A 26,289-nucleotide genomic window follows, 5' to 3' on the forward strand; every position below is an offset into this window, starting at 1 on the left:
ACTTACAGAAGAGGCTAGTAGGTATGCGGCGTTCATTTCACCAATGGGAACATTCCGTCCTAAAGTGTTGAGTTTTGGTTTGAAGAACGCGCCATACTGTTTTTCAAGTCTCATGGATAAAGTGTTGCGGGGACAGCAAGAATTCGCTTTACCGTATCTAGACGACGTAGCGATATTCTCCGCATCCTGGTCTGAGCATATGACACACTTGCGGGCAGTGCTAACCCGCCTGCGCGAAGCAGGCTTGACAGTAAAGGCTCCTAAGTGCCAGTTAGCACAGGCCGAGGTTGTCTACCTCGGTCACGTGATTGGTCAGGGTCGTCGCCGCCCCTCTGAAATAAAAGTGGCCGCTGTGCGAGACTTTCCGCAACCGCGCACAAAGACCGATATTCGGTCGTTCTTAGGTGTCGCCGGCTACTATCAGAGGTACATCCCTAGGTACTCTGATATCGCGGCTCCCCTGACGGATGCTCTAAGAAAAACAGAGCCTCAAACAGTCGTCTGGGACGAGACAAAGGAAAGAGCTTTTAGCGCCCTAAAGAGTGCCCTAACAAGCCAGCCTGTGCTACGATCGCCAGACTATACAAAAGGGTTCATTGTTCAGTGCGATGCTAGTGAGCGAGGCATGGGCGTTGTACTGTGCCAACGGGAAAATGGAGAAGTAGAACACCCCGTCCTGTATGCTAGTCGTAAGCTGACCAGTCGTGAGCAGGCGTATGGCGCCACCGAGAAAGAGTGTGCATGTCTCGTGTGGGCCGTTCAGAAATTGTCATGCTATCTAGCCGGCTCGAGGTTTATCATTGAGACAGATCACTGCCCTCTCCAATGGCTGCAGACCATCTCTCCCAAAAATGGCCGCCTCCTGCGCTGGAGCCTCGCTTTACAACAATATTCCTTTGAGGGGCGTTACAAAAAGGGGAGTCTCAACGGTAACGCCGATGGCTTAAGTCGAAGCCCCTAACGTAGGAATCAGCCTCAAAATTGTTTGTTACTGATGTTTTTCTTCCTGAGGCAGGATTTTTTTTAACATATTGCTTTTGTTTAGTGTTTCAAAGTGATGATATGCTTTCTAGTGCAATTTTTCAATTTGTGGACGCGTTCTGAGTGATGCTAGACTACTGTAAGGAACTAGGCAGTGGTATAAAAAGGGGAAAGAGCCTGGCAGGGCTTAGTGAGGGTTGTGCCGTGCTTGCTGACTGAGCGGTTGAGTTTTCAGCGTAGTTCTAACGCTTGCCGGGAACGAGAACAAAAATGTGAACTCTCCCGAAGTCACTTTGCAGTGTCCCGTGCGAACCTGAACGAGAGAACGAGGCCTTCTCTGTGCGCTGCGCTCAAGAAACGTCAAGGGACGCCCGACTTCGGTTATGAGCATCATCGAGCGACATCCCTCCGGACAGCGGATGCAGTCCCCTGTCCATCGGGATCTCCTTTCCCCGGCGGGGCGGTCTGTTGCGTTTCGCCTGCGACACGTGGTTTTGCCGGCGCGACGGCGGCGGGGCGGCGGACATTTTGGCCCGATCGTCGTCACCGCAACACTCATCGCCAGGTGTTTCCAGGCGCGTCTGCGGCGATGCGACCGCCTAGGGATTTCGTTCCAGTCATTGTGCCCGAAACAGGCGAGGCCAAAGCAGGGATCTCCTTCCAGTTATTGGGCCCGAAACAGGCGATGCCAAAGCAGGGATCTCGTTCCAGTCATTGTGCCCGAAACAGGCGATGCCAAAGCAGGGACCATCTTCTCGTTACAGTCATTGTGTCCGACCGGCAGCGCCACGACAGTGTGCTGCGCAGCGCCACGACCAGGTGCTACGAGATCGTGCGCAGCGCCACGACATGGTGCTACGGCATCGCTACGACAGTGTGCGTCACCATTAGCCCATTGTACATTCACGTGCTCGTCTTTTGAGGGGTTCCTTCTTGCCCTCAACTGCGAGAGTATAAAAACAGCTGCCCCCGGACGCCAGAAGAGGGCTCCGATTTCTTCCGTTGAGTGAAGTGCTCTCCCGTCTCTCTACTTCGGTCAAACCTGACCGCCAACTCTTTGCGATGTTAAAATAAACAAGTTGTTTCGTTGTTACCTGTCGACTCATGCTTTGTCGGGACCTTCGGATGCTTGCAGTTGTACCCCAGGCCGCCAGGCCAACGCTACCCTTGGGGCTTGCGACCCAGGTACAACCACGGGCGTCAGCGCCGAGTTCCCAACCGATCGCACCAGCGGTGCGACCACAACAACTCGCGCCAGCAAGTCCGATTCAAACATGGCACAAAGGCTGCGATAATCATAAAGTGATAAAGCAATGGTGATTGGTCGGCTCGAGGTATAATGTTAATAAATACGTATATTATGAGTGTACTATAATTAAAAAAAAAGAAAAAGGTTGGTGCATGAACGACTACGTTAAGACCGATAATGTTTAGTCATCGAATCCGTAGATATGTCCGCATAATAATTTGAATAATAATAAAAAAAAATAAGCGAAGAAAAAAACACAGCTGAGAGATTTCCCGCCTGCGAGTGATGTAGTGGTAACACGTCTCTCAAGGCTTTACAATGGCTCGCACGGGCCTCAACTGACCGCCCAAGTCGCGCCCAACCATGCGCTGCTGCCCGCTAGAAACAAGAGGAACGTATATTCGGACCCCCATTCGTCAGCGACACAAACTTTCAGCCGCGCCGATTCGGCGCAGCCGATGCAGCTGGCCAACAATGATGTACGCGTGCTGTCAGCGCTGCGCCCGAGTCGTACAGTGCGCGAGCTGCATACCAATTATGCCCAGGCTGCCACGCGCGTGCGCGTGTCGCGAATGCAATTCCAACTCGTTCGCAGCTGTACATACATCGCCCGATCCCAAGTGAACTAACGTCGCGTATAGATCGTACACAGGGCTCGAGCGTGCGCTATCGTGTCCTTGCTGAGAAGACCACCGCGACTAAGCCTCGCATTTGCATGACGAAGGAGTCTTTTACAAAGTGCGAGTGCGAAAAACAAAGAAAAAAAAAAACCCAAGGCTCGCAGAAGTCATTCGTAGGAATCGTTCCCACGAAAGGCCAGCACGCGCACGTAACGAGGTGGCCGCGAAGGAACCGGCGCGCGACTATAAGCATGATCTTACGAAAAGAAAGTTTTACGAAAAAAGAAGAATTGATGCCACGCAACCGGAGCCTCGGTCTTCACTCGCAGGGTGTCAATACCCCTTTTACAATTAAGCGAACGTGAAGGACGAAAACGAGATTAACATCGAGCGTATATGGGCACGAGGAGACGGGAAAAATATGAAACGCAACAATTTCCTGCAGAAAAAAAAAAAAAAAAGAAAGCACTAGAGGACAGAAGACACGGCGGATGCATACTAAGAGAGTGTTACACAAACCAAAAACAGGAGCCACGGAAAACTGAAAAAAAAAAAAATTGTAACACACATACACACAAACTGGAGGTGACTGATTACGTATATGCGCGCAGAGAGAAAGAGGAACAATTCACCGCGTCCACGGCACGACGCCAATACAGTGCACGCATTACGAAAATGGATGCCAGGTATGCAGCTCAAACCCTTTTTTCACCCGCGGCCAATCAATCACGACAGCAGAGCGCTTGCTGCAGGTGCCGCGGCATCGTCACATTGCGGCCGCAGGGCTCGCGGTCCCCACGCGTGCGGAGCCAGCGCAGACTAGAACGCACCAGCTTCCGTTACAGCCTTCTTGCTCTCTCTCTCTCTCTCTCTCTCTCTCTCACTCTCTCTCAATTCTCGGCTTTCTTATTAAACTTTGCATGTATTAGGAAACGGGAGCGCCCCGCTGCAGTGCCGGCCGGCCGTGCGGATAATTCAATATATGCGAATATATTGAAATCCCAGGAACAACGCCTCAACTATACACTCTTGAATCTCCGCCGGCGGAGGTGGGCCCTAATTAAGTATCCCTTTAAACATGCAGGCAGACGTTTTCCAAAGAATCAAATTGAAACGAAATCAAGCGTGATCAGAAAAAATGTAGAAATAAGTAAAAAAATAAAGAATCTCAACAAAAATGACAAAATCGAAAAAAAATGTATGGTCGTGTGCAGCTCGATACAATTGGTACTTGAACGCCTGCACGTATTTAATATCAATGCGCCGCACAAGAAAATAGCCAACACGCGTCACGTCCAACTTGTCCAATATATATATATATATATATATATATATATATATATATATATATATATATATATATATATATATATATATATATATATATATATATATATATATATTACATTCCGAAATGTTATAAGACAAATGAGTCACGTCAATACAACTGTTACGTGCAATTTGTTATTGGCAATGGAATACAGGTTGCCTGTGCGTCTAAGCTCTCTATATATAGCGACAGATACTTGAAGCTAAAGGAGGAAAAAGAAAGTAAACAAAAATCGCAATGTACGGAACGAGCAAGCATGTGTAGCTCTGAGATTCAAGGCGAGGTTAACGGGAAGAACCGAATATGCGCCGGTCACGTAAATCCGTACAGTGGTCTATTAGAGCAGCGAAGTGGGCGCCAAAAGAAGGTAAACGCAGCAAATAAAGGAGAATCAGGCGGTGTGTGATGACACTATAGGCAATATGCAGGCATATGTATAAGAACTCAGACTGACGCAGGACAGCGGCAAATACGGAGATCACTAGGAAGAGGCCTTCCTTCGTCCTGCCGTGTACACATAATGGACTGCATGACGAACTTCGGAGGTAATAATCTCGCTATTTCTCGCGGCGAACGCTGCATCGCGATAACTTCGAAACCGTTCCACGTGTCCAATGCGCATACAGGGGGAATATTCTGTAAGGGTCCATCTCGTGGACTGCCCATTTTTGCCGCTGCTGATTGGATGCAGCTGTACGAGAGAGGAGGAGACGAGCGGCCCCTAGCCAATCAGCAGCGTCCGAAATGAACAGTCCACTGGGTGGACTCTTACAGCGACGCGACCGCTTTTGAGACCCTAAAAAAGCGCTTCGCGTTGTATACGCGCAGGAGCATGACAAAGCAAGATTAGTGCAACGGGGAGGACTGTCGACGCTGAGTTAGATCGATGATGACGGAGCCCCTGGAGTATGGTGACGTCAGACGCGCCGAGACAACACCGGGGCGAGCCGGTGAATACGATATATACGGGCGCACTCGTTACATTCGCGGGCGCGTATACGCTGGGAGCAATGAGACGCACCCACTCAATTAGCTTTCAAAGCGCCGGCGGGAGCGGACCGCAGCTGCACATTTCGTGCGCCAGTAGACTGAAATCTCGATGAGAAGCATGCGGATGGAAAGCAGAGATCGGCGAATGATTTGGCTACATGCAACTATACCCTTGGACACTGCATGTCCACTGCACGCCAAAAATTAACAGTGTGTTTCTCACAACTATACAGCACAGTTTCTGATAGCAGTGTATACTGCTATATAGTTATTATGCTGTAGTAGCGAGCTGTTAAGCAGCGCCTTTTGGCTACAGTACTGGCAAGTATACTAGCTCATGTCTGTACTCACAATATCGGCTTTTTTTTTTTTTTTTAAGCGGTCTGCCCAGAATAAGTAAGCGGTTATCCGTTCTTTGCATTCATATTTCCGTTATGCTATATTTCTCAATCGCCTTCTTAGTCCGCAAATATTTCAGAATGCGCAGTTTTCTTTCACTTGAATTTGCCGCTCTTGAATTGTTTCAACTTTCAGGCCAATAGTTGCGCAATATCGTTTTCTTTCCCTTTCCCTGCTCCGTCCTTTATAAACCGTAAACTCTCAATACCATATCGGGTCTGATGCTGTCGCGGCCGTTGGCGAAGATGATCGTATGATATGATGACAATTTATTGGCATCCCCTTAAGTCTGTCAAGCGCGCGGCCTTCCGGCCGTCTACGGCCTCACCACTACAGTGTACTAGAATTCTAGTACACTGTACTCACCACCATCGCCGACATCTTCGGGTGGGATCGCAAGGAGCGCGCACTACGACCACTAGGTTCCGCGGTGCGCGCGGTTTGTCACACCACACACAAGTGACGCGTGGACGTCCCCGCACGCGTTCAATGTTTGTCGTGCGTGGTCAACGACGACGATGGGCGAGCGTACGTGGTGCACATGCGAGCGCCGTCGTCTTTCAGACATGCCAAGCCACTATATTACGCCGGTAAAGTAAGTAAATTACTTACTCATACTCACTCACCAATACTTTTGTATACGCTATGCATGAACTCACTAACACCGGCACGCCCGCTTACGTTCTATACAGTGGTGCTCACCAATTAACACTTACTCGCGTTCATTATACGTAGTTAAATTATGGGATTTTACGTGCCAAAACCACTTTCTGGTTATGAGGCACGCCGCAGTGGGGGGGCCTCCGGAAATCTGGACCACCTGGGGTTCTTTGACGTGCACGTAAATCTGAGTGCACGGGTGTCTTCGCATTTCGCCCCCATCAAAGTGCAGCCGCCGTGGTACGGGATTCGATACCGCGTCCTCGTGCTTAGCAGCCCAACACCACAGAGCAACCGCGGCGGGTTCATATTCGTAGACGTTCGCACTTACCGGTACTCGCTCGCGCGCCTCATTGCCATATGCCGACCTATTGCTTGAAGTCACTCAACGCATCGGCGTGACGATTAAAAATAAATAAAAAAAACCGAGTAACAACGATGCGGCGCCCGAGCGTTAAATACCCTGTAAGACGTTTCATTCGATGATAGTCGCTATTGGCGTGCATACCCGTCGCGGCATGACTCAGTGGACATATGGCGTTGCGCTAATTAAGCACGAAATCGCGGGTTCGGCCACGGCGGCCGCATTTCGATGGGGGCGGAATGCAGAAACGTTTTGTTTCTTTTTTGTTTCTTTACCGTGCCTTGGATGCACGTTAAAAAACCTCAGGTGATCAATATTCATGCGGACCACTTCACTATGGCATCCCTCATAAACCACTGCGCAGTTTCGAGACGTCAAACACATTTCTTACCTTTTTTTTTTTTTTAGCAATTGGCGTGTTTTCAGACATCTCCTACGAAAGCGGGGTGAGTGCGCACGCATGACGAAATTAATCATATGCACGTGCTACAGGAATCCGGACAAGACGGTAACGGGACACAGCGTGTATTAGACGCTATAGTCCAGAGGAAGAACTGTACACACCGTGTACGAGCCCTTCCTGTATAGCCAATATCTTTTCTTTCCTCACTCACGGGACCATTGCAGTAGGTCTGAAAGGAAAATCTGCTATTGTGATCATCCAGCACTCCTACTCCGAATACTTTTATTGCGGGGGAGAATGCAAATGCTGCCGCTGCCGATAGCAACAGAAGGGTCGCTTATTCTGGATGAAGCCTCTGCTGATGACATTGCAGTACACTCCGCTCCAGGGGCGTTGACCGTGTAACGACGCAACAACCCGTTTCGGGTGCGTGAAAATACCAGAGCTTTATCGACTGCCGCGATCGCGCCGTGTGCCTTGCTACGCGGAGAGCCACTGAGGTGCGAACGCAGGCGGGAAACCTGGCTCGGTTAAGCCTTAGTACAACGACCGAGGCAGCAGCGGCGATGCAGGAGACGGCGAAATAAAAAAGAAGTCGGGAAATGAAGACAAAATAAGGGCGGAGTTGACTGGACGTAAGGACACCGCCCTGTCGCGGCGCGAAATACCGTGGAAGCCGCAAAAGAGATTCCATTGTGGCGGCAAAATAAGGCAGAAAAATCCTTTCCGCTAGCTAGAAGGATCGTTGAGTCATACAGCGATAGCTTTTCTCTCTCTCCCTCTTATTTTTTTTTTCCTTTCGCCAGCTGCGGGCCTGCGTACTCGGCTGGGTTACTGCGGGATTTTATTCGCACCGGTTTATAGCCACCGCTTAGAAAATTAATAGCGGCGGCGCCTGTCCTAACGCATGTGCAAGGGAAAGAGAGAGAGAGAGAGAGAGTAATGCGGCCTTTTGAAGCGAAAGAGTGAAAAGAGGTGCTTAACTACTTTATTGTTTATGAAGAAAAGTGACATGCAAGACAGCGTGGAGGAAAGTACTGAGCCTGCCACGCAGCGAAGGCGAATCAGGCTTAACCGTAGAGAGAGAGAGAGAGAGAGAGAGAGAGAGAGAGAGAGAGAGAGAGAGAGAGAGAGAGAGAATAAATTATTCGGTTTTAAGTGCCATAACCGCGATCTCATTATGAGGCACGTCGTAGTGAGGGACATCGGGTTATATTTTGACCACCTGGGCTTCTTTAACGCGCACCCAATGTACGGCACCACGGGTGTTTCTGAATTTCGCCCCCATGAAAATGCGGCCGCCTCGGCCGGGCTTTGACCCCGCGCCCTCTCGGGCTTAGCAGCGCAACGCCGAAGCCACCAGGCAACTCCGGTGGGTAACAGAGAGAGAGATAAAGGCAGAACGTTTAATCAGAGTCAATGTACGGTTGGCTACACTGCACTGGCGGGTAGGGGTAAAGTTAGAAGAGGTGATAAAGAAAAAAAAATGAAATAAGACTGTCTGCGCAAACGCAATGAAGGCACGTGACAATCATTCCTTCATCTACTCCCGATCATTTCTTTAAAAGACAAGAATGCTTTTAAAGCAACTAGGGCTGTTGTTGGATAGAACCAGGGTCCAAATATCCTACTACCTTCATCATCAACAGCCTATTTAATGTCTACTGCCAGACGAAGGCCTCTCTCCCTGCGATTTCCAATTACCCCTGTCCTGCGCCAACCGATTCCAACTTGCGCCTGCGAATTTCTTAATTTCATCACACCACCTAGTCTTCTGCCGTCCTCGACTGCATTTCGCTCCTCTTGGCACCAATTCTGTAACCCTAATGGCCCACCGGTTATCCAACCTACGCATTACATGACCTGCCCAGCTCCGCTTCTTTCTCTCAATGTCAATTAGAATATCGGCTATCCCTGTTTGCTCCCTGATCCACACCGCGCTCTTCCCGTCTCTTAACGTTACGCCTAACATTCTTCGTTCCATCGCTCTCTGTGCGGTCCTTAACTTGTTCTCGAGCTTCTTTGTCAATCTCCAAGTTTTTGACTCATATGTTAGCACCGGTCGAATGCACTGATTGTACACCTACCTTTCTTTTTAGTGATAATATTAAGCTTCCAGTCAGGATCCGATAATGTCTGTCGTATGCGCTCCAACACATTTTTATTCTGTAAATTTCCTTCTCATGATCAGACTCCCCTGTGAGTAATTGACCTAGGTAAACGTACTCCTTCACGTTGTTGCGTTTCGCCTGCGACACGCGGTTTTGCCGGCGCGACTGCGGCGGGGCGGCAGACATTTTGGCCCGTTCGGCGTCGCCGCAACGCTCCCCGCCAGGCGTTTCCAGGCGTTTCCAGGCGCGACTGCGGCGGGGCGGCAGACATTTTGGCCCGTTCGGCGTCGCCGCAACGCTCCCCGCCAGGCGTTTCCAGGCGTTTCCAGGCATGTTCCGATGCCACGTGTCTTCATGTGCGTGTGTGAGTGTATGTGCCATTGTGCCCGAACGGCGGCGATACGACAGCAGGGGGTCACCCTCTCCTTCCAGTCATTGTGCCCGACCGGCGGCGCTACGACAGTGTGCGTCACCATTAGCCCATTGTACAATCACGTGCTCGTCTATTGAGGGGTTCCTTCTTGCCCTCAACTGCGAGAGTATAAAAACAGCTGCCCCCGGACGCCAAAAGGAGGGCTCCGATTTCTTCTGTTGAGTAAAGTGCTCTCCCGTCTCTCTACTTCGGTCAACCTGACCGCCAACTCTTTGCGATGTTAAAATAAGTTGTTTTGTTGTTACCAGTCGACTCATGCTTTGCCGGGACCTTCGGATGCTTCCAGTTGTACCCCAGGCCGCCAGGCCAACGCTACCCTTGGGGCTTGCGACCCAGGTACAACCACGGGCGTCAGCGCCGAGTTCCCAACAACCGAGGCCATCGGTGGGATCCAAACAACTGTCTGCCAGCGGTGAGATCGCGACAACCGAGGCCAGCAGCGAAGAGATGCAGTTGACTGTATGCTGAGCAGCTCAACGACGATCCGGGAGCAGTGCAACGAGCCCTGTGTGATCACTGGTTGCCTGCAGCGGAACGACTGCGCTGGACTCTTGGCTGCGAGGTTTGGTGAGTGCGGGACTTTCTTCTTCTGAGCTTTGCCAGGCTTTTGTTAGTGTCAGAAACAGAGCTGGTAATTGTGGTTGTCGTTGCTGCCGGGTTAGTTTGCGGCAAGACAATAGTAAGCAGTAGAGAAAGCAGCATTCAGAGCAGCCATGGATTTGAAGTCGTTGCGCAAACCGAAATTGTTGGAGCTTGCAAGAGAGTTGGGTCTGGATGTCTCAGACAAACTAAGAAAACCTGAACTGCTAAAGGCTATTCTTGAGTTAGAGGCTGAGGATGACGAGCTGTCGGAATGCCTTGAGACCATTGAGGAGAGGGAGACTGCAAAAAGACAGGAGCGCGAACTTAAAGAGCAAAAAGAAAAAGAAGAGCGTGAACGTAAAGAACAGAAAGAGCGAGAGCAACAAGAGCGTGACCGTCAACACGCTTTGGAAATGAAGCGTCTTGAGGTAGAGATGGAACGCGCTCATAATGGAAGTCAGGCACACGGTGCAGGAGAACGCGTATTGTTCAAAATGACTGACCTGATGCGGCCGTTTAAGCTTGGAGAGGACATTGGTTTGTTCCTGGTTAACTTTGAGCGAACGTGCGAGAAGCAGGGGTTCTCTCGGGAAACGTGGCCACAGCGCTTGCTCACTTTGTTACCCGGCGAGGCGGCCGACGTAGTCGCTCGCTTGGATAGAGAGGAGGCAGAGGACTTCGACACAGTGAAATCGAGTCTTCTAAAAAAGTACCGGCTGTCTGCGGAGGCGTTCCGTCGGAAGTTTCGGGAAAATGAGAAAGGCAAAAGTGAGTCATATACAGAGTTTGCGTATAGGCTTATGTCAAACATGCAGGAGTGGCTCAAAGAAGAAAAAGCGTTTGGTGACCACGATAAAGTTCTGCAGTGTTTTGGGCTAGAACAGTTTTATAGTCGGTTACCGGAGAACGTGCGGTACTGGGTCTTGGATAGGCCAGACGTTTGTACGGTGGCTAAAGCCGCTGAGCTAGCCGAGGAGTTTGTGACGCGTCGGGCTCGCAGAGCTAAGGACGGTCAAAAGGGTGAATTTGGCTCTAAGTTTGAGAGGCCGAAGTTCACACCCATGAGATTAAAGGGGGACACGCGTAGTGAGGATGCGAGTGAAAGCAGTCCGACCAAACGTAAAGAGACGGCGGCAGCCAAACGCAGAAAGCGGTTCGATATGAGGCAAGCGCGCGTTTGTTATACGTGCCAGAAGCCGGGTCACTTTTCGGCGCAGTGTCCGGAAACAACACCAAAAGTTGTGTTTTTTTCAATAGGCAGCACTGACGAGAACATGAAGCTTCTCGAGCCTTACATGCGAGACCTCCTCGTGAACGGGAAAGAGTGCCGAGTGCTTCGCGATTCCGCAGCTACGATGGATGTAGTTCACCCGTCTTACGTAGAACCCCATATGTTCACGGGCGAGTGCGCATGGATCAAGCAAGCCGTGGAAGCTCATAGCGTGTGTCTGCCAGTAGCAAAGGTGCTTATTGAAGGACCTTTCGGAGCGCTTGAGACGGAGGCGGCAGTGTCATCTATGCTGCCACCCCAGTACCCGTACCTATTTTCAAACAGGTCCGATCACTTCCTGCGCGAGAAGGGGCTTTTGTTTGGTGAAGCTAGTGTTCAGGCCTTAACCAGATCGAAGGTTCGGGAGCTCGCTGCAAAGGCGGTAGTTGCGGGGCCGACGTTATCAAACAACGAAAAAGGGTCAGAGGCGCAGCAAGCTGATATTCAGAGCACGCCCGAACTGAATAAACTTGAGTCTGTAACGTTAAAGGCACCAGATACCGGAGAGGAAAATCCCGATGCGGGAAAGTTAGAAGAGCTATCTACTGATTTGCTCATCGCGCCTACGTCAGACGGACTTAATAGGTTGCTAAAAGTCAGCCGGTCGGCTTTGATAGCCGAGCAAAAAAAGGATGGCAGCCTGGAAAACGTGCGCTGCAATGTCAAAGAAGGTATCGCCAGGAAAACTGCGCGTTTTGTGGAAAGAGGTGGAGTCCTGTACCGGAAGTATCTAGACCGCCGAGGAGTGGAGTTCGATCAGCTGATCGTGCCTCAATGCTATCGTCAGGATCTGTTGCGCTTGTCACACGGGGGTTCGTGGTCCGGACACCTAGGAGTTAAGAAAACTAAGGACCGTCTCTTGCAAGAGTACTATTGGCCAGGGTGTTTTCGGGACGCAGACCATTTCGTGAGGACATGTGACACTTGTCAGCGGGTGGGCAAACCAGGGGACAAATCAAGGGCGCCGTTGAAATTGGTACCTATCATAACGGAGCCTTTTAGACGGCTCGTTATTGATACAGTGGGACCTCTGCCGGTAACAGCCACGGGGTACAGACACATTTTGACTGTGATCTGCCCAGCGACAAAGTTCCCTGAAGCAGTGCCGCTTAAAGAACTCAGCTCAGTTGAGATAGTCAATGCACTACTGTCCATATTTGCGCGAGTTGGTTTTCCTGCGGAAATCCAATCAGATCAGGGCACAGTGTTTACTAGCGCTTTGACGACCACTTTTCTCGAAAGGTGTGGGGTAAAGCTGCTACACAGCTCAGTGTACCACCCACAGTCGAATTCCGTTGAGAAGCTCCACTCCGTCATGAAGCGCGTGTTGAGAGCCTTGTGTTTTGAACATCAAACTGACTGGGAGCTGTGTCTGCCTGGGGTGATGTTTGCGTTAAGAACCGCGCCGCATGCAGCTACGGGGTTTTCGCCAGCTGAACTGGTGTACGGTCGCTCGCTTCGGTCTCCGCTTCGCATGCTTCGAGAATCGTGGGAAGGTAGGGGCGACGACCCAATCGTGGTGGAGTACGTGCTTAAGCTCCTCGAACGCTTAAGAAGGGCACAGGAGTTGTCAGGTGAAGCAATGGCAAAGGCCCAGCAGAGGGCCAAGGTTTATTATGATCGGACAGCCAGGGCCCGTCGTTTTGAGGTGGGCGATGAGGTCATGATATTGCGCACATCGCTAAACAACAAACTAGACGTGCAGTGGGAGGGCCCAGCACGAATTGTTCAGAAACTGTCGGACGTTAACTACGTGGTAAGTCTGCCAGGAAAGCGGAAAGCACAGCAAGTTTACCACTGTAATCTGCTCAAACCTTATAGACAAAGGGAAGCAGTGGTGTGCATGATGGTAAACGTTCCTGAAGAGCTTCCGGTCGAGCTTCCGGGACTAGGCTCAGTGACGAACAGGGAAGACACCGGTCAAGTCATTAGTGACCTTATCAGTAAAGCACCGCTGTCGCCCGAGCAGAAAACCGAACTACACCAGCTATTACAAGAGTTTCAAGGTCTGTTCTCTGAAAGGCCTGGTAGGACTTCTGTCCTTGCTCATGACATAGAACTTACCTCCCCAGAGCCAGTACGATCCAAGGCGTATCGGGTGTCACCCCGCCAGAGCGATATTATGGAGGCTGAGGTAAAGAAAATGCTACAGCTCGGTGTTATTGAGGCAGGTGAGAGTGATTATACCTCCCCTTTGATTTTAGTTGAGGTACCGGGCAAGGAACCTCGTCCTTGCGTCGACTACCGCAGGCTTAATTCCATCACTAAGGATCAAATTTATCCGATCCCTAACATCGAGGAGCGCCTTGAGAAAGTTAGTAGCGCTCAGTTTATTTCCACCCTAGATCTTGTCAGGGGTTATTGGCAGGTTCCACTTACAGAAGAGGCTAGTAGGTATGCGGCGTTCATTTCACCAATGGGAACATTCCGTCCTAAAGTGTTGAGTTTTGGTTTGAAGAACGCGCCATACTGTTTTTCAAGCCTCATGGATAAAGTGTTGCGGGGACAGCAAGAATTCGCTTTACCGTATCTAGACGACGTAGCGATATTCTCCGCATCCTGGTCTGAGCATATGGCACACTTGCGGGCAGTGCTAACCCGCCTGCGCGAAGCGGGCTTGACAGTAAAGGCTCCTAAGTGCCAGTTAGCACAGGCCGAGGTTGTCTACCTCGGTCACGTGATTGGTCAGGGTCGTCGCCGCCCCTCTGAAATAAAAGTGGCCGCTGTGCGAGACTTTCCGCAACCGCGCACAAAGACCGATATTCGGTCGTTCTTAGGTGTCGCCGGCTACTATCAGAGGTACATCCCCAGGTACGCTGATATCGCGGCTCCCCTGACGGATGCTCTAAGAAAGTCAGAGCCTCAAACAGTCGTCTGGGACGAGACAAAGGAAAGAGCTTTTAGCGCCCTAAAGAGTGCCCTAACAAACCAGCCTGTGCTACGATCGCCAGACTATACAAAAGGGTTCATTGTTCAGTGCGATGCTAGTGAGCGAGGCATGGGCGTTGTACTGTGCCAACGGGAAAAGGGAGAAGTAGAACACCCCGTCCTGTATGCTAGTCGTAAGCTGACCAGTCGTGAGCAGGCGTATAGCGCCACCGAGAAAGAGTGTGCATGTCTCGTGTGGGCCGTTCAGAAATTGTCATGCTATCTAGCCGGCTCGAGGTTTATCATTGAGACGGATCACTGCCCTCTCCAATGGCTGCAGACCATCTCTCCCAAAAATGGCCGCCTCCTGCGCTGGAGCCTCGCTTTACAACAATATTCCTTTGAGGTGCGTTACAAAAAGGGGAGTCTCAACGGTAACGCCGATGGCTTAAGTCGAAGCCCCTAACGTAGGAATCAGCCTAAAAATTGTTTGTTACTGATGTTTTTCTTCCTGAGGCAGGATTTTTTTTAACATATTGCTTTTGTTTAGTGTTTCAAAGTGATGATATGCTTTCTAGTGCAATTTTTCAATTTGTGGACGCGTTCTGAGTGATGCTAGACTACTGTAAGGAACTAGGCAGTGGTATAAAAAGGGGAAAGAGCCTGGCAGGGCTTAGTGAGGGTTGTGCCGTGCTTGCTGACTGAGCGGTTGAGTTTCAGCGTAGTTCTAACGCTTGCCGGGAACGAGAACAAAAATGTGAACTCTCCCGAAGTCACTTTGCAATGTCCCGTGCGAACCTGAACGAGAGAACGAGGCCTTCTCTCTGCGCTGCGCTCAAGAAACGTCGAGGGACGCCCGACTTCGGTTATGAGCATCATCGAGCGACATCCCTCCGGACAGCGGATGCAGTCCCCTGTCCATCGGGATCTCCTTCCCCCGGCGGGGCGGTCTGTTGCGTTTCGCCTGCGACACGCGGTTTTGCCGGCGCGACTGCGGCGGGGCGGCAGACATTTTGGCCCGTTCGGCGTCGCCGCAACGCTCCCCGCCAGGCGTTTCCAGGCGTTTCCAGGCGCGACTGCGGCGGGGCGGCAGACATTTTGGCCCGTTCGGCGTCGCCGCAACGCTCCCCGCCAGGCGTTTCCAGGCGTTTCCAGGCATGTTCCGATGCCACGTGTCTTCATGTGCGTGTGTGAGTGTATGTGCCATTGTGCCCGAACGGCGGCGATACGACAGCAGGGGGTCACCCTCTCCTTCCAGTCATTGTGCCCGACCGGCGGCGCTACGACAATGTGCGTCACCATTAGCCCATTGTACAATCACGTGCTCGTCTATTGAGGGGTTCCTTCTTGCCCTCAACTGCGAGAGTATAAAAACAGCTTCCCCCGGACGCCAAAAGGAGGGCTCCGATTTCTTCTGTTGAGTAAAGTGCTCTCCCGTCTCTCTACTTCGGTCAACCTGACCGCCAACTCTTTGCGATGTTAAAATAAACAAGTTGTTTTGTTGTTACCAGTCGACTCATGCTTTGCCGGGACCTTCGGATGCTTCCAGTTGTACCCCAGGCCGCCAGGCCAACGCTACCCTTGGGGCTTGCGACCCAGATACAACCACGGGCGTCAGCGCCGAGTTCCCAACAACCGAGGCCATCGGTGGGATCCAAACAACGTACTAAAGAGGCTGACTGGCGATCTTGCGCTCTTGTTCGATTGCCCCGCTACTGATCATAATCTTTTTTGTCTTCAGCATATTAATCTTCAACCTCCCTCTTACACTCTCGCTGTTAAGGTTCTCAATCATTTGTTGTAACTCGTCCCCAGTGTTGCAGAACAGGACAATGTCATCTGCAAATTGAAGGTTGCTGAGATATTCGCCGTTCATCCTTACTCCTAAGCCTTCCCAGTGTAATAGCCTGAATACTTCTTCCAAGGGCGCAGTGAATAGCATTGGAGAGATTGTGTCTCCTTGTCCGACCCCTTTCTTTATAGGTATCGTCCTACTTGTGGAGAATCAAGGTAGCTGTGGAATCTCTGTGTTTTCCAAGATATTTGCGTGAGCGGTTTTTACTCCTTGATTACGGAATGCCTATATGATTGCTGGTATCTCTACTGAATCAAATGCCTTTTCGTAATCTGTGAAAGCCATATATAGAGAGGCTCGATTACCTGATTGATGACATGGCCGTGATCCATTGTAGAGTATAGTATCCCTTGCTGAAGCCAGCCTGTCTGCTCCCTTGGTTGACTGAATATCAGTGTTGCACTTATTCTATTGGAAATTATTTTGGTGAATATTTGATATAATGCTGGGAGTAAGCTAACGGGTCTATAACTGTTCAAGTGTTCAACGCCTCCCTTTTTGTGGATTAGTATAATGTTTGCAGTCTTCCAGTTCTCTGGGACCCTTGAAGTCGTGAGACATTTCGTAGAAAGGGCCGCAAGCTTTTCAAGTATGATCGCTCTCCTCCATCTTTGATTAAATCGACTGTTATTCCATCTACTCCTGCCGCTTTTCCTATAAAATAACCTAAATATATTTGTCTTTATGGATTATCGGTATAAGTTCTACTGCGTATGGTTAAGAAAAGTACGAACGGGCACGTCACTCATCGCTTTGTATCATTAGAACCGCGGCACCCCTCACAACAATTATAGGGTCCAAATAAACGCCTTCGACCGAAACCGGACATCCAACGTGTTACATTACTGAAGGACCCCGACTACAGGGCAGGTGCTGATCACCCAAGGTCCGGTCAGCGGACAAATGCCCAGCCGCTTTCTGGCAGCTGCACACCTCCTTTCGGGGGAGCAAGCTACGCTTGTCAACTCCAGCTGTTCATTCTCCAAGCCGGCACCGTATAGGCGCGAGTCGACGATACGCGAAGACGAGACGCAAGAAAACACCCCGGGGACGACAAGACAGCGATCTAATAAAGTGACTCGCTGGGCTGCGGAACACGTTTCAGAAATACCGGCGGGCCAATCTGCTCGTAGATTGTGCCCCACAGCTCCGACGATTGTCGGCATCAAGCGAGGGGCACCGACTGCGAGGAGACACCCGTCGGTTCGGCGGACAAAACACGTCGGTCCTTGCGGCGGCGGCCAAGGAGAAAGGAGAAATTCGCCTCGAAACGCAAAGAGGCGAGCGAAGCGCCGTTCAACAAATCTCGTTCGAGCGGTCAAAGCCGCCCTCAAGGACGCTCGTTCTCCGCGGAGACAGATACGCAGACCGAGAGAGTGCCGAGAATAAAATAGAGCAAAAACACAAGAATGAGATAGAGAGGGAGACGACAGCAGGTCCACAAAAGACGAGAGAAGAACTGAAAGGCGACCGGTTTTTTTTTTTTCCTGACGTAAATAACACGAAAAAAAAAAAAATGAATGCCGGCTGGGGGCTTCGAAGGTCGTGGTGTGGCCGGCCGTGTAGTTACCATAGTGTGTGGCTGGCGAAAATCAACGTCGCTCCCGAGACGCCGTCAGCTCGCGAAGAAGCGAGGGGGAAGAAGGACATGCACGTGACACGCTACGCTACACAAATGGGACCGTGCGCCACTTGGTGTAAACACTTTCTCTCGCGCCTCCAGCGAGTCACGCACGCCGGGCCTATTTTATTTATTTATTGGGCGGAAGGAGGGGCATGGTAGCAGGTCACCTGGAGGGCATGCCGACAAAAAAGAAAAAAAGAAGAAAATAAACAAAAAACAAAAACTGAACGGAAAGTGAAAAGGCAGACACTACCACACTGCAGCTCGCATTGTTCAGCTAGATGTACATAGTACGGAACCAGGACACGCTTCACAGGAAAAGTCGACAACGGACTCGGTAGCAGCTGATTATCATCCGCGGTACAAGTGAAGCACCACAGGGAAGGACGTATACGAGGCGGACACACTGCAAGACCCGCTTGCACCGGCCACTTTCCGCACCTGCGCTGCGATTCGCCCGAGACGCGAGAAGCGATACTGGGCCGCATCGGGGACGAAAGTCCGCAAGATCTTCCACGTCGTCAGTTTGTCTCGAGGGGGGGACGGAGGTAGCAAACGAAGAGACCGATAGAGGACGCGGTAACAGCAAATTAGGTACAAATAGGGGATCAGAAAATTTGGACGTGGTAGTTCATAGTGTTTTTTTTTTTTTCATTGGTTAACCTAGGTAGGATATTAGGCAGCATAGTAGCAAGAGCTTGGTGGCGCAACCCACTGCCCCGTTCCAAAGGGGACGCTCATAACATCCATCCATCCATCCAGGTACGGTGCTTGTTAAGCGCGCGCACGCACGCACACGCATCTCCCGAGCCAACGAGACTGGTCAGCGGCACTGCTCAAGTTTGCGGTTATCTGACGGGTATACTGGCGTATTCAGTAAGTACACGACACAGGCGCATGCACTGGTATGCGTGAAAATAGTGCTAGCGCTGCGTTTGGTTCATACTTTCTCATTACGTAATGCACACCTGACTCTGCACACTCGTCCTTGTACACTTTCGTTCTTTCCTTCCTCGCACAAATTAGAGCATCAGCTGGACTCGGCGGAGGTTCGCGGTCCTGCGCTCCTGAGTCACCAAATCCGAAACGGCGCTGAAACCGGTCGTCGTATCGAGGCCAACAATTCGATTCCGTCACGGTGGCTGCTTTTCCAATAGGAAAAAAAAAAAAAAAAGACTACTTTCTCTTTTTTTTTTTTTTCGCAGCGCGGAAGGCGGCTGTTATCCACAGTGCCCGCGAGTACAAATAATCCGCTCAAATTACTTCGGTATAACGGTCTCGCAAAAGGGAGATTCGGGAAGGGTACATGTATAAGCCGGACAGCAACACGATTTCCAGCGATTTCCCTAGCACGTGTTACAGCGGCGCTTCGGTTTCGCGCTCACTTCCTGCGGCCATGCAACAAACAGCCCCGGCGAAAGGCTGACGAGCTGACGGCGCCCGATAATCTCTCCCCGACAGGAAGCTGATCCGGCCCTCGCCAGGACGCACTCTCGCAATCTTGGCCCTCGCCAGAACCGAGTGCACGCCCTCCGCACAGCTGCTGGCGTCACAGCCCTTTCGAACTCGTCGCTGGTGCAAAGGCGGCTGCAGTTTTTAAAGACGGGCCATAGCGACGCTCCAACCGGCGCGATCGCGCACCCAACAAGGCGCCCGGCCGTGGCATCCAAAGACGAGAGTACGCGGGGTGATTTTTTTTTTTTAAGTTTTACGGAATTATTAAAGAATTGCCCGTGGCAGACAGCACAATTTTAGTCGTTCAGCTGGATTATTCGAAGAGGCGGACATTACTGGCATGAGAAATCGAAAGACAAGTTCAACTACGTAACACCGATTGACTGATTAACATGTTAATTGATTACTTCACGCGTCACATGTTGGGTCGGTGAGTTTGCAAAACGCATCGCGTTGAAATGAACTTCCTGGATGACACCATTTTCGAGATATTTCAGAAAATGTGGGACGAAATCCATGGCGGTTATCTCCAAACTGGTGTCATTCTGGAAATTAATTTCAAATGAATATGCCTGGCAAGGCCATCGGCTACAATTCGTGGGTATATATATATATATATATATATATATATATATATATGCTATTTCGTTCTTTAATGTAAAGCCGGGAGTGCGACTGCGACTGCCTAAAATTAATTTCACTTAGCGTCAACGTCGTTTCTAGCATGTAGTACAGTTTTCCCAACATTCCGCATATGACCATCAACCGTAGATATACCAGTAGGACGCAACACACGAGACGTTACCTAGGAAGTTGCGCATGCAGGCCAAATTTTACTGTTTAATGCTGTCTTTCTCGCTGTACGGTGTGAGTGCAAAAGCCCGAAGACCACGAACGCTAATTCCTTTTCCTTCTTAATTGGCAGCCTAGGAATGCAGGCTGAAATCCACCAGAGCCCACCGTGCGCCTGTTCACCCAGTGTCATGCACCGAGACAATACCACGCAGCACGGTTGTGCTAGAATTTAATCTATCGTGCTGATGTCACGGCCCTTTGACTTTTACTTCCAATTGTAGATGGATATACGTAAAAACAACAACAACAAAAAATCACGCAGAAACTGCTCTGGGAGTTGTCTAAATATGCGTAAGCACTGTGCCACTTGCTTATCTCCACGTAGCCCGGTGTCATTATCAATGAAACTCGATCCGACCAGTACAAACTGCTGCGGACGGCGGCGCAAGGTGAATTCATAACGCAAGCAAACTACTGCAGGTCGCGGCGCCTGGTGCGTTGATGACGTTCCGATCATTATAAGCCGTTATCGCTCTTTAGTGCCTTGTCCATCCGCGTCGAACTATTATCAACCGTACTCCGACGGCAGCTGCGTATGGAGCGGGCCCCGTCTTCAAAGCGGTCTGCGACGGGGACAGAGTACGCCGAGTGCTGATAGCTTCGTGTGCGCCGTGTTCTCGCCGCTTAGTTCGCACTGAAGCGAGATGTAGCACGAAGGGGAATTCGCTCGCTGCTGCGGGCCCTATCTTGAAAGTAGACAGTTTTAGTTACACGTACGTAGAGGCTTCACGTAAGCAAACGTGAGAAGCCTAAGTACATACCTTACGTGCACGCCATCTGAAACGCTTTTAGTTACACCTACGCGACGCACGCCAAGAGGGACCCCGTAGCCACATCTATCGGGAAATGTGAACACGGCGGTAGCCAATTCAATCCTGTCGCCGTGTTTCGATGCGAGCCGTCTGCGCGCGCGCGGCCCGTTATCGCTTGTTCGTGATCTCGCGGAACTCCCACGCGAAGCTGCCTACGGGCGAAAGAAACGCACGCAAAGAAATGAATCTCACGTACGTCCGTGAGACCAGCGCGCGGCCGCTACGTTGTACGCATGCGCACTGCTGACACGTAGAAGCTCTACGTACGCAAAGCCTCTACGTACGTGTAACTAAAACTGTCTAGTGATCGTCTTACATGACGGACGGACGGCTTTTCTCTTTGAGTAAGCGTGGAAATGCTTACTCATTTAATCAAGCATCAGAAAGGGCGATTCCTTGAGGGTGCACTAAAGAACCAGGGAAACGCACGATCTCCGGCTTTAAGAAGCATCGTTCTGCAACCATCGTTCTGCCTTTTACCAATCGTTGGTCTACGTGTGCGAGTTCATTTAAAGTTATGTCCGTCATTTCTATATATCGTTTTGCTACCCTCTGTTTCCTTCCACGCATTCCTTTTTTTTTTTTTTCTCGCCAGACTCTGATGCTCAAATCAGAAGGAAGAACTGGTCATCGGCGAGACATGTTAGATTTCCATCACTCATGAAACGCTTATACATATTCTTCAGTACGGAGAGTTGACAAACCGGTCGCTAATGAGGAAGTCGACTTCACTAAACCCCCTAATCGTGGTTTCAAGTTCGTACCTAGATCAGATATTGTAACATGTCCTGTTGTGTCGCTCTGTCATAGTCGGTTCTTTCTCTGTTGTCAACTGCCTCCGCGAGGTTAAGTTTTGTGACAAATTCGATAAACGACGCAATGTTGTTTACCAGGGAGACGTAGCCGGGAGATGCACGCTGATAGCAATTGTTGCTGATTGTGAGAACGCTGCAAGCAACTTGACTGTAGTGACGATAGCGGTGATAATTACCTTCTCCAGCGCGGCTACTTTTAAAAGAGGAACACCGCAGAATCGAGTAATCCTTTAGAAAGCTTAAAGGGCGAAATGAAGTAAACAGTACACGATCATCAAACTGCCGATAAAGATCAACCAGTAAGTTTTCAAGAGCGAGGCACGCTGCTCCCACGAAAGTTCCACTGCTCAGTAAATATCCCGCGTGTCCCGGATAACGTTGGCCAAGCTGTTCAACAACAACAAAAATAAAGGGTTACAAAAACACGGGGCAAGATACGATTTTAAGACCTACACGATGTTCGGTCGTCACACCTTTGACTGTCTTAAAATCGTATCTTGCACCGTGTTTCTTTCTTTCTTTAGTTGAACAGCTTGGCTAACATTATTCGGGACACGCTATATATATATGAAGCAATCGTCAGTGTTCTCGCCATACTTCACAGGGGGAAACGAAAAAAGAAAAGAAGAAACACCCTAGCTCCTCGAAGTATCATCACCTTGATGAATACATTCGATATGAGCTGACAAACAGGAAGATGGACGGAGAAAATGCCGTTAACAGCCTCCCAACGTAATATGTGGTCATGCTGACAACGCCATAGCCAGCCAAGGGCTTTCTGGTAAGTCTACCATACATGCATCGCTTTGAAAACAGACAAAAAAGAAATGAATCAGTTAAACAGCGCCCGTTGCAGCGACTGAACAACAGACGAAACGCAACTGCGCATCGTCGACGTTTAATGTTCTTAAGATAACGAACGAAGGAGCAGGCTGACAACTGCAGTGAACTCTCCACACACTCGCAAGACGCAGATTCGGGTCCCAACGGGGAAGGAGTACGCGCTCGGATCCTTGACCACGAAGCCGAAGTAAGCAGCGAAGCTGACACGCTCCGCGCAACACTCGCCGTCCGTTCATTCAATCGCGCGATGAAAAGCAGGTTTCATCACAGACGCACGGGTCGTCGCGACGGACGGGCGCCCGTGTCCTTGGGGGCGGCCGGGGAGTTTTTTCCACTTGCGAAATTCACGCAAGGGTGACGAGGCTCGCTCGGCGCAGCGGGAAATGGGCGCGGCGTCCGATTTCCAGACAGACGCGATATCCGTCTGCACAAGCAAGCTCGCCCGCGGCTGGTCCGTGGCGCTTCTTACAAACTTATGTCTCGGCTGTTTTTTTTTTTTTTTTTTTTTTTTGCAGAAGCCCAAGGCGCAGATAACCATTTCGTATCGCAGTAAAAGGCGGCGCGTAAAACATTCCGTGCGCATAGTATGTTGCCACCGCCGACGGACGGATAAACAGCAAAACGGGGAGGAACTACACTCTTGCCTTTTAGTAAGACAGTGAAGAAATGTAGACGCTACGGTGGCAGAATATGTTTTTCAGCACGTAGGCGGAAATTAGATTTCTTGCCGTGCTTGTCATACGTACTAAGTGCTTGTCATACGTACTAAGTGCTTGTCATACGTATACAGTTCACTGTAGCAATCGGCCAAAGCGATTCGGTCATTCGAAGACTGCTCAGGTGACGTCAGATGCAGATTTCAAACTCAACATGTTGAGATTTTCTCGAGTAGCAACTGAGTGGTTGTTCGCTTGTTATACCATGCTGGTCTCATTGCGGAAAGTACTACATGATCGATCGTCCGCAGCAGGTTTGATTGGAGTTGAATTAAACAACTGACATTTCCGCAATAACTATCAGCAGTCGATCCTTATTTGCAACTCATCAAATCGCTGCAAGACGAGCGCAGCGGGTGCCAAGCTATTGTGTGCCTAAGTTTGTGTGCAGTAGTCTACAAGTTTTGGGGCTCCAAAACTAGTGTACACGAAATGCACAACTATAAAGTCACCGCGATGTATGCCGCCGCTGAATACAGCGGCAGGAGACGCGCTCTGCACAGCCAGGGAGCAACAAGTCGCCGACTAACGATCTGCCTGTACTCCCCACTGCGAAACCCCGCGCTCTTCGCCGCGCTAAAAGGCCACATTCCGCACAACACGCATAAGTATGGCAACAGCTGTGCGCTAGCTCAGGCTATGACGCGACGTCAGACGCCTTCTGCTTTCGCTTCTAACACGTGATTGACTACATCATCTACCGCAGGGAAAAGCAGCGCAACTTTACATGCTTCCTTTACGGTTCCTTTAAGCACCCGCTGGCACCTCGCGCTGACGACAAGAGCGTGACAACGGGTGCTTCATAGACTGTGAGCAACAAGTGATTCATAAAACGCGCGCGTGCCCTCAGCGTATACGGCAGTACGCGTGATCCAAATATATAGTTATGTAACTGTCGCATACGCACTCGATATTCCTCGAAAATAAAAGGGCCTCCCCGACTAATATCGCCCGTTTCTTTGACGTCTGCTTCTCTTTACGTCACTGACAGTTTGGCAGCGCTTGACGAGCGACACTGCGTGCCCGAACGCGAGACATCCGACTGCAGGCCATCCGGCCCAGCAAGCGGGCGGCTACGGGACAGACAATAGAGCGGCAACGCATGCGGCCGTCTTGGGACGGGGCGATCTGCGGTCTGGCAGGCGCCGTTGGGATGAGGAGGGAACGGAGGCCTTTTCTTACCAGAACTTTGGTGAAGCGTCGCTCCAGCTCCGGCTGTTCCGGCATGGGGAGCTTGGCATTATCCACAGTGTGAAGTCGAACCATGTTCGACCTGGGCGGATCCTTGCGCGGGGTGCTCGCGCCGATGCCCATGTTGTTTGTCGCCGCGACTCCTCGTCCACTCCCTCTCTCTCAAATCCACTCGGACGCGGTAGTTGGGGGGCAGGGCACACACACAAGAAAAGAAAGTTCACAGCCGGCTATTATGCACTCCCACGGCACATTCACAGACGGCACTCGACGCTTCTCGACACCGCACTGAACAAACACAAGACATCCGTTCGGTTCCGCTGCACTCGCATGATCCAACAACGCGCGCGTACTCGGAGCGCCGACGACGAGCTGACGGCGGCGGCAGCTGAACGGCAGCGGCACAGCGAGCACCCGCACCAACCGCGCACACTTCTCCGAAACGGGAATAAAAGTGCGCATGCGCCCGAGAATGCAAAGACGGCAAAGTTTACTACTTTCAGCCAATCACGTTTCGTATATAAAGTAAAAACTCTTGAAGGAAGGTACTAATTTATAAAATTTTAAAGTTACTTTTATCAGATATTTATACAGCTTTGATTAGTCAACATTGCTCAAGTTAAATTCAAGCAATTCTTTAGGGTTTCCTTAATGTTTCGTAGAGGGCAGCACTAAACAGTAGGTTGATTTTGCCACACAGCACGCGGGATATGCAGCGAAGTCTACTAAGTGGCTCGATAGCGACGATTGCGCATGTTCGTTTTGCAGCGAGTTAACACGTGCTTTGCGGCTTCGATACAGCCGCACAAATGAGACCGAAGGTTGCATGTTTGGCGCTGCGTCTGGCCGCCAAGTTCGAGAGGATTCCAACTTACCGCCTTCGTGAACCACACTGGAGTTTTCGCGCATGCAGTCACTCGAGTGTCCAAGAGAGGCACCGAGACGCGCAGTCGCGGGTTCCGTCGTTGAAGACGGACATTTTCGAGGCGATGAAGGGCTACCCGGTGAGCTTTGATCATCTTTATGATAGTGTGGTGCGGACGCTAATAAGGCAGGGTTTCGAAGACAAGCACATCGTCCAGGTAGTCACCAAGGCGCCGCGGATAATCGAGTTGCATGGGTCCCTGAGCGACATTCTCTCCTTCTGGAGGACTTTGTTCAGGAGTGAGCCCGTTTTCTTGCAGACGATATCCGAGTACCCTGAACTCCTCTACTTGAGTCCCGAGGCGGTCGAAGAGAGGCAGAAGGAACTGTTCACAGTCTTTCCTAACAAGGACATTGTCAAGCTGGTGGAGACATGCCCGCAGGCGTTTATCGACGACTGGGACGAGATCATGGAGAAAGTGAACTACATAGCGCACGCCATGGTCATCAGTCCGGAGCACATCGTCAGTAGCGCCGCTCTCAGCTACAGCTTACTCCACATCAAGACGAGGCATCAGTTCCTGCTCTGCTGTGGCAAGTACCGCACGCCAAAGCCGAAGGAAGTTACGACCACTAATCCACCCCTGGACAAGATCGTCGGGCTGCCACTTCGCCTGTACCTCAACATGTGCGGAGTCACGGCTGAAGAGTACTATGTGTTTGAAAAACTTATGAAAAAAGAGCAAGAACGGGAAGCAGATGAGGATAGCGACGACGACCTTGATTAGCAAATCGCCTGTTTTTCATTCCTTAGGTTTGCTTATATGTGCGGCTTTGTACACACGCCAAGTTTCCGAATTGTAGGGCCAGAAAGATGCCCTAACTCATCGTGTATTCCACAGTGCGTGACGTGTGCTGCCTTTGACATAGTAGCCAAGCCCGGTGTGCTGCACGCGCTGGCCATCCTGAATAAAGTGCGTATACGACAAGTTAGATGTG

At 50.7% G+C, this 26,289-nt stretch overlaps 2 protein-coding genes across 3 annotated transcripts in view; one reads left to right on the forward strand and one right to left on the reverse strand.

Annotated features, from left to right (window-relative positions):
- The window catches only part of Frl (formin-like protein), a 306,989-nt gene extending 282,115 nt beyond the window's left edge, over window positions 1-24,874 (reverse strand). For both annotated transcript variants that reach the window (XM_075681479.1, XM_075681478.1), the window contains exon 1: window positions 24,418-24,874. In XM_075681479.1, the coding sequence (XP_075537594.1) occupies window positions 24,418-24,549 (132 nt within the window). In that variant the 5' untranslated portion in view covers window positions 24,550-24,874. The remainder of the gene's footprint in view (window positions 1-24,417) is intronic.
- A 254-nt stretch (window positions 24,875-25,128) lies between these two features.
- Window positions 25,129-26,283, forward strand: LOC142572394 (transcription termination factor 4, mitochondrial). Its single transcript, XM_075681482.1, has one exon. It carries the CDS (start codon window positions 25,236-25,238, stop codon window positions 26,076-26,078), a length of 843 nt encoding a protein of 280 aa, XP_075537597.1. The 5' UTR covers window positions 25,129-25,235; the 3' UTR covers window positions 26,079-26,283.
- The last annotated feature ends 6 nt before the right edge of the window (window positions 26,284-26,289 follow it).

Source organism: Dermacentor variabilis, chromosome 2 (genome assembly GCF_050947875.1).
Source record: "Dermacentor variabilis isolate Ectoservices chromosome 2, ASM5094787v1, whole genome shotgun sequence".
Lineage (NCBI taxonomy): Eukaryota > Metazoa > Arthropoda > Arachnida > Ixodida > Ixodidae > Dermacentor > Dermacentor variabilis.